This window comes from Stegodyphus dumicola, chromosome 2 (assembly GCF_044657685.1).
Source record: "Stegodyphus dumicola isolate Sdum_Otavi_A_Nest chromosome 2, ASM4465768v1".
NCBI lineage: Eukaryota > Metazoa > Arthropoda > Arachnida > Araneae > Eresidae > Stegodyphus > Stegodyphus dumicola.
Genome location: NC_140769.1, coordinates 62,620,542 through 62,634,106, shown reverse-complemented (window position 1 = coordinate 62,634,106; position 13,565 = coordinate 62,620,542). Strand labels below are relative to the sequence as shown.

Here is a 13,565-nt window from a genome sequence, read left to right as displayed (position 1 = left end):
ATAGATACATACGGTTTTTCCGTAATATGACTTAAAGCTTGTCTTATTTCATTTACCTGTATAAGATAAAAAGAAGACCTCATATGTCTGAGTGCGTGTATGTGTCCATAGCAAGCCTGTAGCCACAAATTTCAGCCTACAGATTTTCTAAGCTATCTCTCATATTCCTTCTGGCTTGAAGTATTTTTTTTTTTTTGTCAAAATTAATTTTCTTTTTAATTTTCCTTTATAATAATAATTGAACTGATCTCAATAATCATATGGTTTATGACCATTAATCTTATGGTTTAAAAACCTAAAAAGTTACTTCGTTGCATCATCAGATTCATAGGAAAATAATTTAAAAAACAAACTTATTCCAAATCTCTGACTAACTTTACTGTTTTAGGGATGATTTTCAAAACCTGATAGATTATGGGACTTACAATGTATTTGAATGACCCTTTTTACCTCTTTTAAATTAATATAATCAAAGAAAATACTAATTAATCTATATTATACATTTTTGAATACATCTTTGATAACTTGCTCGGACAATGAAATCTGAAAACATACTTGATAAAAACGTACGTAATAAAATCTATTTCATATTCATTTTAGATACAGCAATGGGACTTCCTGTCGGTGCTCAAGAGAGATTTCACGAAATTTCACAAGATCTTCTGGAACCTGCGAAAGAGTGAGTATTTTTACTGGACCTTTTTTGGTTTATTTAACTGATGTATATACAGAGTTTTCCTTCACGTTAAATCTATAATCTAGTAAGTTTAAACCACAATAAGTACCATTTTTTTAAACCCTTGTCTTCAAATTCATGCAATGAATAAATGTTACATGAACTCGAACAAAAATTAGGGGAAATATGTGTAATTGATATAGGCATGAGTTTTATATAACCCCCGTGTGCTTATCCACATTCAGGTAAACACATAATATGCCGTGTATAACATTAGTACAAACAAATAGTTATACAAGTTAGTACATTAGTACAAACTTGTATAACATTAGTACAAGCCATTGTCCGTAAGCCCTTTACAGGAGGTCTAACTTTACAACTAGCAGAGTACGTATGATTTTATCTTCTTTTCAAAGGCCGAGCGCTATATTTAATATGCATTAGCCTACAAGGACCGTAAATGGTGGCCATTTCATTATGTAAGCACCTAATGGGGAGGCCACCGCTACCTCCTAGGAAGGGACAGACAGTTAAAAACCATGCCTTTTCCGGGATTCGAACACAGTGGCACCGCTTCGGCAGTCAGGATCACCAACCACTATACCAGCTGGGAGGCTTATGATTTTATCTTGATTCCAATAGCTATTATTTGAGTTAATTTAATATCTTCTTAGTTTTGATAAAACAACAATGAGACCTGTTATATTTGATTATCTATTCATTTCAGAATAACGGAGCTCATGGCCTACAGAATCTTGCGACCATGGCTTTGGTATGATACTATATTCTATCGCACTTCCTGCGGTCGAAAGTTTCAAAGAGCTGAGAAAATGATACGTAATTATATTAAAAGGGTAAGAATACAGAAATTCCTAAAATTTCTTGTAATTTCCGAATTCTGATGTTATTTGTTTCAGTAAAAGATTTTTTCCCCTTTCTATCAAAGTCATACCACACATCGATGTTTTTGCTTCAGCGTTCTCTCACAGCATCTATATAGTGTCTCTGCGGTAAGATACTGGCGAGTTGAAGCGATCTCGGGTTGCTCAATAGAAGCGAAAGAGGGGATTAAATGAGAGGCTGCTTAATAGAAGCGAAAGAGGGGATTAGGACCATTAGATGCGTGTCCTAGAAATGTCCTCAGTCCAAATAACACAGTCAGTGAGATGGATATTGCTTGCAGGACCAGTTATGGAATTCTGCTTACCCGTCTACTTCTACATGTACCGACTGCGAGACCTTTGACTCTGTGCCCCAGAATATTTACAATAAAAATTGAGATGGGTATGTGCAGTCATATGGGTGGGACAAGACCGCTGGTGAAATTTTGACTTGCCCTCTTCTTCCTGGCCTATCCTGTTGTTATTACTATTTTTTAATTTAAATTCATTTTAATTAGTTTTCTTTTGATAACTACGAAAATGTAACTGGCTTAGTGGAGGTTGGGGTATCATATTTTGTAATAAAAATTTGTAACAACCCTAGGCGGATATGATTAAAGTTTTATTTTATTCGGCAAGATCTCTTAATAAAATCTAAACTAGGAGCAAGCTTGGGCGTTGTGCACTCTCTATTTTAATAACAAAACTCAAAACTATAGGAAAAAAAACATACTCCTGTTGTTTCGGGCCAAGTGGAGAATGTTATAGGAAATACCACTGTATTAAGAAATTTTAAAATTGGATTGTAGACATAGTAATTCAAAACAATTTATCTCATTTAAAAATTACTTTGAAGGGAAAAAAACTTTGTGTGCTTAAAGGGCAAAAATATTTTATCTTGAACTTATTACATAAAAATGCTTGCAGTTGAAGGGAAGTTTTTCACTGATCAAAGAATATTAAGAAAAACGGTCATTCGAACACTCGACCAGAATAATGCAAATATCTTAAGGAAACACTATGTACTACGGTCAAGACGGAACAAACAAACCAAACAGCTAAACTACAAAAATGCAAAACTAGCACAACTGTGTTCTCGTCATTTCCCTCTAATTTTCTAAACAAACCATCCATTCTGCTTCGCTCTCAGGTTCTTTAAACGAATACATTGAAATTATTGAGCAAAACGAAGGCGTAAAATAATAGCAATAAAATCTCCAATTTCTCAATTCAGGAAGAAAACAAAATTTTCCTCTCAGGCATATGCAAAATTGGAGTTTCAGATAGGTCAGCAGCAATTGTACTTTGAAAGATATAGGTATTTTGATCGCAGAAATTACAACAGATACTATCGATTGCAGCAAGATCAAGAAGGGAAAATCAAAACCCCGAAATTATTTTGTGGATGAAATTTAAAATATAACCAATCCGGATTACCGTGTATGATTCGATGGTCAGATGAACAAAATTTGGGGCTCAGTAAGCATGCCTCGCCATGAGTCCAGATTGTTTTTAAGTAAAAAGAAGTACAGCAGAAAATAGAACAATAGAAAAAAGTAGAACTAAAATCTATATTGCATAATAGGTAATTTGTCGTTTGGAATATTGAGGTTTGTACTACTATCCGCTGTAGCTTTCATAAAGAGGTAAGCGAAAGAATTCAAATCTTCCTAGAATCTGAGTTGTTTATATGTAACATGTTAATATTATACCCTAGACAGTGAATTCATTTTATTGTAGATATTAAAAGTTCTTTTGTAATTTGATACCCGTGCAATTCTTTTACCTTCCGTTTTCAGATAACAAAAATGTTGGCTTTCTTTAGATATTGGCAAATAAAGCTAAGAAAATTTCTTTTTTTTATTTCTGTGTAGAACTTATTACATTTATCTCTGATTTCAGATCATCCATGAAGGTAAAGAAATTTTAGAAAGAAAGCAAAGGAATATTAAATGGGGCCAACAATCTGAACATAAAAGGAAAATCTTTTTAGAATTATTGTTGGAAGAATATTCTAAGAATGAAAATTTTGCATACAATGACATTATGGATGAAGCACTGACCTTCCTATTTGGTGTAAGTTAGCTTTCTAGTTTATTTATGGTGTTTTATTTAATGTGTAACTCAGTTGTTCGTAACAATCCTTATTTCTTGTGATGAAGAGCTTTTTAATCTTAACGCATGTTTACCTATAACAACATAATAAGGATTACTATACTGCTATAAAATTTTGTCATGTAACAAATTGTCTTTTAAACTAGACGAGAATTTTACCTTAGATTGAACATAAATTTGTAAAAAAAATCATGTTTTTTAAAGGCGAGTGACACTAGTCTTCTTTCCTGAAACAGAAAACATACCCTGCATTATTTTACGGGAAAGCTATTAAAATTTGAAAAAGGAAACAATGCTTATGACGTGGTCTTTTGAACAAAATAGAAAAATCAAAGGGTGAAATATCGTGAGATTAGTATGTAACATCATGAAGATTTCAGGTTCGAGAAGGCTCTAAAGTTCTCTGGAGATGTTTCTTTCAGTTTCTGTGTTGCTTTTATTTGTAATAAAGACGTTACATGAACACACTTAATTTGTTAAAGTAATACATAATTTTTAAAAATAAGTAATAGAAATTCGCGTGATAATTATTATTGCGTAGACAAGCTCATAAGTGTGGGTTAGATTAGGTTAACTGAATGCGATATAGAACACAAGAGCTATCTCCTTTACGGAAGAGATGCCTTTGGGGAGGATACGTTTGGCAGAAACTCTCTGTATTTATCTCGTATGCCTAGAAGCTATTGATAGCGGGAGGCAAGACTTAATATACTTCAGGGATCAAAACATTAACTTTGCTGGAAGCATTAATGAATTTAATGTCATTTTGTCGTCTGAATTTTGGCTCTAAATCATTGACGGGAATTTAAAAATACGATATTTCGCCTTTTTAAGTGTTTATAATAGCTGTTCAAGATGAAAAAAGATCTCATGGGCATACACTTTATCTACGTAGGGCGCAATGGATGAACAAATGCAAACCAAGCTCCATGAAGACCCAACTGTCTCCCCTAGAGGTTTGTGATAAATTACTACAAGAAACAGATGAAAACAAACCCTTGAATTGTAACAAGGTCAAGGTTAATCCTCCTTGAATATACTGATATCAAATACGAGCTGGATATTAATGACTTGGGAACGAAACACATTCCTGATACAATATTAAAAGCAAACACATTAGGTACGTTACATAAACGATACCCTGAACCTGAATGGACTAGAGTATACATTGATATCTCTAAACTGCAAGAAAACACTGGGACTGGTGTATAGAATAAACTCTTTTCCAATGTACTCATGTGGGGAACTTCGTGTCGAATTTTAATGCAGAGATCTTTGCAGTCTCAGTAGCTCTGGAAAACCTCAAGATAAATATTGATAGTTTCTCTAAGCAGTTATTCTAGTCAATTCCAAAGTAGCCATTCAGGCTATAGTTATAAATCATGACACAGATACCCAGATTATCTCAGAAATAAGACAAATTTGAACTTTCTTTATAATTACGACAAAACAATCGTTTTCCAATGGATCCATTCACATGTGGGTATCGACGGTAACGAAAAGACAGACTCGCTGGCCAAAACAGAAGCACTTGAGCCACAGGACGAGAAACCGCTTCCTACAGAGTCACTAAAAAGGATATTTTTGAAACATCAATAGGTACTCTTAAATCTGACAAGGCAGCAAAATCAACACAAAAATCCTGGGCTAATATTCAAAACACTTGGAAAAAGTTTTGTCGAAACCCCCGTTAAGATGCTGTGGCAGATTTCAGACTGCAAACAAGCCATGATTATATAGCATATCATCTTAATAAAAAAGGCATAATTCCATCTAGTATTTGACAGGTATGTAATTCGGGCATGATAAATGCAGAGCATCTTCGTATAACCAAAACCAGATAAAGAGTCTCAGAAACGTGGGGAGATAAACAAACTATACTGGAATGGCAATACTTTCATGAAACTCCTTGTAGAGACCGAATCTCTTATGTTCCTTTCCTTGTTGTTTAAATTTTTTAGTTTTTGCTTTTGCTCCCATACTTATTTTGTTCTGGTTCTTACTTTACTTTTTTTTATTTTTTATTATATGTCATTGTTCTTGTGTGACACATAAGCTGTTTTATATGTTTGAATTGATCCTTTTCAATAAAACCATATGTAGCAATAACATTTTATCTACGGATATGTGGTTAAAATGGGCAGCTACCCGAAGAAATTACCGAGACTTATTCCTGAGTGCCTTCTTTTAACAGTTGCTCCCTTTTCATCCGCAGCCCCATGGGAAAACGTCATACTGACAAGTTTCGCGTTCGCAAAGTAATGAATACCGAACGAATTTCACAAGGCAAATGAAGATTTACGCCAGAACAGTTTTATTTACTGCTCAAAAGCCACACCTAATCACGTCAACGAGCCAGTTCCACACCCTCATTTTATTGCAAAATCTGCTTCTTTCGTTTTCTGTACCTGCCTTCATATTTTTCACAGATAGTTTTCAGTCACCTTGTGTATTAACATTACAACCAACCGCATTAGCTTTAGAAAACGCAAATGTCACATAATCTTTGCATAGTATCTCTTAATGAAATAAAACTCCAAAATGCTTTTCAGTAGCTGAGACCGGCAATAAATCATTGTGCATATGAACTTCCTTGTAAACAAAAGCAGTTTTCTTGTAGCTGTGAAAAAGAAGAACACTGTAATATTTTATGCTGGATTTCATTCTCTAAAGTTGGCGCTAATGCTAAAACTATTCTTAAAAAATACCTAATTTTGATCTAGTCAGTTGCAATATGATCTCAAATCATTTGTCAGTAGCACAGTATCGTCGCCTTTTTTGAAAATTCTGATTCCTAGGAGCCCAGGCATGTCGTATACCAAAATAGTCTAAAGCGTTCGTCCGAGGATCAAGCATTGCAAGATTCCTGCTTTGACATATTCTCCTATTAAAATCATTCTTCTCTTTTGACACGAAATTTCCTACTGTTTAAAATAAAATATGAGTTAATGATATTGATAAGTTCAAGCTGAAAGGCTGAAGTTATACAGTAGTGTTAATGCACCGATTCTAGTGCACGATATGTTTTGACCATACTAAGTTTGCGCGCTAGTATATTTATAAGCCACAAATTTATACCATTATAATTTATCTTAATTAGCCGTAATTTATAACCATAGTAAGTTTTCGCTTGTTGTCCATAAACACGATCCATAACTATTTCATCTGAAATAAACATAGTTGCTACCTTTCATGTTTATTATCCATAAACAGGATCCATAAATACTTCATAAGAATTAGCCATTGTTTCTATCCGTTCTTCAGTAGTGATTATCATCAATAATCTTTGTCCATAAATAAATTATAGGAACTACCTATAGATTCAAGCTATATTTCATTAGTGATTATTATCCATAATCTTTGCCTATTCAAAAAGCAGCTTTTCAGAAAAAGGACCCACTTTTTTCGTTTCGATTTCCGTTTCATAGCTCCCAACTTTTTCATTTCGATTTCTTTTTCAGAGGTCCTAGCTTTTTTTTTCATTTTGATTAAAAATTAGAGTTGAAACCATAAATAATTATCAGACTTATGCATAATCAATAACCGTAAAAATACCTATATTGAATGAAATTTTAGCAATTTTGAAGTACTTAATGAAACAAAAATTTAATAAAATAAACAAAATTATAAAGAATGGAATTCATTAAAAACGTAGATTTACAGAAGCTCAATATGTCGGAGCTTCGAAAGTATTGTAGAAATGAAGGTATTAAAGGATACTCACATCTTAAGAGGAAGGAACTTCTCGAACACATTGAGCCCATGAGAGGAAAGGTTGAGTGTGAAAAATATGGTAAGAGTGAGTTTCGATATCGTCAATCAGCCCAACTTCGGAAGCATAAGCATCCATTTAGATTTCAGATGGATATATTTACGGCTCCCAAGAAAGCCAAAGAACAAAAATAAAGTGTAATGAATGCGGAGATTATTTTGTTCTATCTGAATATTATTTCCATCCTGAAACAATAAGTTTTCCACATACGATATGCAAGATCTTACAGCCTTTAGTAAAAATTTGGTGCTCAAGGGGTACTCAAGGTTAGGAAAATCACAACTGATTAATTTAATAAAAGATAACATAGTGTCCCATGCTCTCCCTAAATTTAGCCGGTAGCTTTTCCCCCCCATCCTCACAAAAATGAAATCAGTACAGTCTACTAATTGTATTCTCAGCTGTAATTACTTACCAAATCCATAACGAATATAAAATTAAACTCCCTCAGTAATTTCTAGTAGACATTGAACCATATTAAAAAGGGCAGATATTGAATCATACTAAAAAGGGTCTATAAAAAATTTATTAAGATGCAAATCTTTTAAAATAAATTTCAAGCTCCTTTGTGATTTTCACAAAGGTGATGAGGTGTAGGAGTTTAATTTAAAAACTCAAAACGAGGTTATCACCCAGTGGACAGACCTTAATATTATCTGGATGTAGTAGATAAACTAATTATCGATATCGATAAGTTCCACGCCAGGAGTTCGTGATAGACTTTAATAAGAATTAAAAGCCTGGAAATACTATTTAATGAATGTAATTCCCATGAGATGTGCCTTCTACGTCCACCTCCCCAAATGGATAAAAGAGAAAAATCGCTGATAAATGTGTAGGGATATATGTATTTTTTAAATAACCAATTTTATTTAATTTTACCTTCTTTCCTTTAAGTCTTCATTCCCCTAATTGTCAATGTCAGAATATTTAAATTTGATAGCGCGCGTGAAGAAATGCAAATTCTACCTTGAGGAGAAAAATTTAAATACCGAGTTTTAGAAAGAAAGTTAGTTAGGCTATTGCCGTCACCTCTGTAGCGTGAGCTTCTATTTTCGAAGTTATTGCTGGTTTACGTGGCGTAACAGCATTTACCTTGCTGCCACTAGTTTCGACGCGGTTTTAAGTAACAGAAGTTTTCTAAACCCTGTAGTTTAATTTCCACTAGTTATGAATATTTTCCACATTTTATTTCAGTTTTTGGGCTTTGCGTTATCGCCCAAGAGAGGCGTAGTGTGTTAGCGTCAACTCGACGCAGAGTGAATTTTAAAGAGTTTAATAAAGGATACATTCAACCCTTCTCCAGTATAGTTCCTACACTAATTTACTACAAGTACAGTTGTCACATAGAAGATAAGCAAGTGGTTCCTACATCTGGCGTCCGATTTACTACTCGAATCCGATGGCCAACGAACAATACGGGCAGTCATCCCTACAATATTCGAAAGTCGCCGGCCCGATGGTGACAAGCCCTTTGGATGGATTTAGTTTCCTAATACAGACGATGAAAGCGTCAATCAAACCAGCAGTAGTGTTCAACGGCAAGAACTCCGTCACTTCATTCCTAGAAGCCCTTGATACTCACTTCCAGTTGTATCCGGTACCCGAAAGGCAAAAGGTAGCGATTGCTTCGAGTGCCCTCCGAGGACAGGCGGAGTCTTGGTGGAAAAGAATTGGAAAAATCTTACTTAGAAGTCGGAACCCTCACATACAATTTTGAAAATATTAATGCTGCACTCCTAAAGGCATTCCCAATAGTTAAAGATCGTGCAAAGCTCGGAGCGGAACTGTACAACTTTTACCAACGGAAAATTGAGGACCTCACCGAGTGCATCCTACGTAAAGTACGGTAGGAAGCTTGTTAGCAAAGTAATTGAAGTCATATTACCAAGGTTATTATGCGAAATACAAGATTTCTTGGAACTGAGAAACCCACGAAAGCTGGAAGAATTAGCCGCAAAGTTCGAATTAGCCGCAAAGTTCAAGAACCGGCGAATAGCGGAAAGTTCCAGATGCCATCAGCCGTTTTCCCGACAGCCGGCCCCAGAAAGATATAAATGCAACTGAGGAAAACGTTTTTTAGCCAAGCCATCAAAGCGTAAGAATGAAAAGGATAATGCCAAAGACCGCTAGCGTACTCAGAACACATCAGGAGGAATCAAGGCTTTAAACGAATAGAGGGGCCTGAAAATATGAGGATCCAGATCCCCTGTGCATCGCAAAATCCCTCTAAGGTGCATTTAAATACCGTGGTAGTAAAAACTCCCAACCACCTGTAAAACAGATTCTTTTGAACAACTTACCCGTAGAAGCACTCGTGGATAGCGAAGCTGAAGGAAACGTTTTAAATCAAAGTTTCGGAAAGTAAGCCGATTTAAAAATAGTACCACTGAAATCATAGCCGCTCATAGTAAAGTTTGTGAATGCAATTTGTCCTCAGCAATTTGTTCTTGCTTCTTCTTGAAAATGTCGGTAATTTTTTTCAGTTCTTGATCAGCATGTTGTATCATTAGTATTTGCTCTTCTTCGGTTAGGAGGCTGGTAAACTTCAACATTTTGAGCTATTCTTGTCACCGTGTCATCAGCTTTCCGATACAGAACTACTTCTACTCAAAGCATCAACATGAAACAGTCTTTTTCCTGGTCTATGTTTTATCTCAAAATCATATTCTTGAATTAAACTACACCCAGCGGGCTATTTGACGATTTGTAGTCTTCTTCGCAGTCATATATATGAGAGCTTGGCAGTTCGTAATTATTGCAAATGTTATGCCGATTAAGAACTGTGTTAACCTGTCCAAAGTCCATAGAATTGCCATTAGCTTCAATTTGCTGGAATGATACTTTTTCTCTGTTTCTGGTGTTTTCTTGCTGACGCAGTAAACAAGACGCCATTTTCCATCTTCATCGCGTTGCATTAGCATTCCCCTCAAGATTTCTGCACATGCATCACAATGGATTTCAATATCTGCATGCGGTTGACAGTGAGCTAATATGGGCTTAAACAGTCACTTGTTTCTTCAGTAGTTCGAACTTCTTTTGTTCCTGCTTCCCCTCGAAGTCTGCATTCTTCTGTGTCAATCTGGTCAATCGTTCGGTTTTTAATGCATACTTCGGCACAAATCGTCTGAAAAATCCAGTTAGATCCAAGAAACGTCGTACTTCCTGCCCATTCTTTAGTTCTGCGAATTCTGTTATGGCTTTTATTCTTCTAAAGCTTGGTCTGATACGATCTTCGTTTATAATAAAACCCAAGAAATCCACTTCTCTTTTCCCAAATTCGCATTTACATAATTTCAAGATTACATTTGCTTTTTTTAGGCATTCTAATTCCTACTTTGATTTGAAAATCATCTCTCTCTAAGATTTTGCAGGAATAAGTATATCATCTATATAACACAACACCTTAGTGTTCAACAAGGGGCGTAGCACATACGACATTACCCACTGAAACTCGGCAGGAGTATTTACTACCCCAAAGTCATCCTTTCGAACTGTACTGTTTCATCCGGAGTAATGAACGTTGTCTTTAATTTAGAATTCATGGTATTTGCAAATTGCCATGGGCTAAATCCAGATTAGTGAAAATTTTATATCTTCCTAAACATTCTAAAAGATCATCTATTCGAAGCAAAGGGAACTTATCTTTTTTTTCTTTCCAGACTTTTAAGTCTGCGGTAATCAATTACCAGTCCATCTTTCCCTGCTTTATTTCTTCACTAGTAACACTGGATTAGTGTAAGGCGATCAAATTTCAGAAAACATCCCATTATCTTTCCATTCCTTAGGAATATCTTTTATTACATTACGTTCAGCTGTATTCGTTTTGTACGAGCGAGAAGACACAAGCTTACTCCCGTCAATTTCTTTGATGTCCATTTTTATTACGTTAGTGCAACCCAATTCATTTAAATTAAGAGCAAAGCAATCCCTAAATCCATTTAATAATTTTAAGATATCAGTTCTTTCAGTTCTTTCACTTGTAAGGATCTTAAGTTTTACTAACGTTTATTTTATTTTAAATCTTTACTATCACTTCTTATTTTCTACTTCCGGCCAGAATTAAAAGCTTTAACTTATTTATGCAAATTTGTCTGGCGAACGCTAAGTACTTAAGTTGTGGCTTTTTGCCAAGCAAGAGAGGAAGGAGTTAGTCGAAGCAGGCCGCTTGCCTTAGCAGTTTTACTCGGTTGCTGGTTGCCTTCCAGGCCAGAGGTTTAATCCTCTTAATAATTTTAAACTTATTGTAGTGTTAACAGTTCTCTGTACTACATACGGCTTCCTGTTAATATACGGCCAATCTTCCACGTAGGCCCTTGTTTATTATTCCAAAGTTAAGTTAGAGTTTAGTTAATATTTTTACATTCTTACGTTCAGACCACAAGTGGTTGGTCTCTGTATTCCGAAAACCGGAAATCATTGTAAAGAGTGAAAAATAAAGGGTTTCGTATACCCTTCCTGTGTATCTTGTCTACTTCCCACATTTATTGAACATAGCTTTAGTAAGCTCCCTGTTCCGAGTCAGGTCTTTGAATGTTCCCAAAGAAAGTAAGGAGAAACACTGAACCTGATACACTATCTGTAGTTGTCTCATCAAATTTTATATCATGTAACTTTAATTGGATGAATATTTTGAGAAATGAAAAGTACATGGTTTTCTTCTTCATCTTTGTTTCTACTAGGCGTGTTTATTTCCTTTAATTCCCAATCTTCTGTTAAATCTATTACTCTGCTAATACACTAATTTCATTTGAATCTGATGTTATTGTGTTCTATGTTTATAACTGGGACTGTCACCCTAACATCAGTAACTTCCATTACTGAATCTGGACTTCCATGTTTGTTTTGAAATAAAACCAGTCCATTATTTATATCTGTGGTTACAGGATGCACACAGTTTATCGTGCTACATTTTATTTCTAATGGTGTCTCAGAATATAACTTAATGTATTTACACTCCATGTCGTTTAAAAATTGCGCGAATGGAATTTTATTAGCATGCCATAAACATTTTACACTGACTATTTTTCAATTTCTCTAACTAAATGGTAGATAAAAAATGGGTTACCATTTTAATTATCAAAATTTAAGCTATAATATTTTAATTCTAAAATGTAATGTAAAATTTGGACGAGTTTAAGACACATCAGTGCGTTATGTCTGGTATTATTTTACTTAGTTTAAACAATAAATTAACTTTCATTTTTTTCTGTATTTATTTTCCAATTATAACATGGAAGAAAATCCTTGTTAACACAAATAGGTTGTGCAAAAAGGTAATGAAAATTTAATAGCTTTATTTGAAATGCCTTCAGGTTCTTTTCTTCGGTATAGCCAAAAGTCAACAAATGTGTATTTTTGAAATCTTCAGTTAGAGTTTAATCACTGAAAATTTCTATCAATTGTTCGTTTTCTTCATGAGATAAAATTTCAGGTACATTTGAACAAAATGGATTTCTAATCCCATTTTCCTTTTCATAATACTCGGGAAAATACATGTTGAAATAACTTTTTAATTGAAAAAAACAATGATTTTTCATGTCGGGCACTAATCCTTCTTTTATTTTCCAATTATTTTCGGTCAGAAAACTTTCTGGCAGTGGTAAGAAGCTTAAAATGTTATAATCCAATTCTTTGATTATTAGCTCCATTTTTTTATCATTGCATTTATTTTATCTCTAATGGTTAACAAATTAACACTTTGTCTTTGTAATCCTAATTTTAATTCATTTAACTTTCCAAAAATATCATTTAAATATACTAAACGCGCCAACCATAATTCACTAAACAAATCACAGTAGAAACAACATAAAATTGTGACTTACTTTGAAAATTTCATTTACAGTTGCTCTGTCACGAAGAGATTCACAAAATAAAGATTCTTCGACAATTCATTTATTTTCTTCGAAACGCATGCAAACTAATAATTAAACATAGGTTACTATATCAGTACTTTTATCCAACTACAATACGAAGTACTCATTGTGTTTTATTTTTTGTATAAGTGTCTCTTTTATGGAATTTGCCATCTCATGAATTCGTCGACTTAGTGTATCATTTGATAACAAAATATCATTAAGTTTATTAGCCGCTTTTTCATTGACTAATGTGAAAGCGATAT

At 34.3% G+C, this 13,565-nt stretch overlaps 1 protein-coding gene across 3 annotated transcripts in view; it reads left to right on the top strand.

Moving 5' to 3' along the window:
- The window catches only part of LOC118184268 (cytochrome P450 4C1-like), a 42,781-nt gene that overhangs the window by 15,333 nt on the left and 13,883 nt on the right, over positions 1–13,565 (top strand). For all 3 annotated transcript variants that reach the window (XM_085810708.1, XM_085810707.1, XM_085810709.1), the window contains exons 5-7: positions 601–679; positions 1,404–1,530; positions 3,460–3,633. In XM_085810708.1, the coding sequence (XP_085666834.1) occupies positions 601–679; positions 1,404–1,530; positions 3,460–3,633 (380 nt within the window). The remainder of the gene's footprint in view (positions 1–600; positions 680–1,403; positions 1,531–3,459; positions 3,634–13,565) is intronic.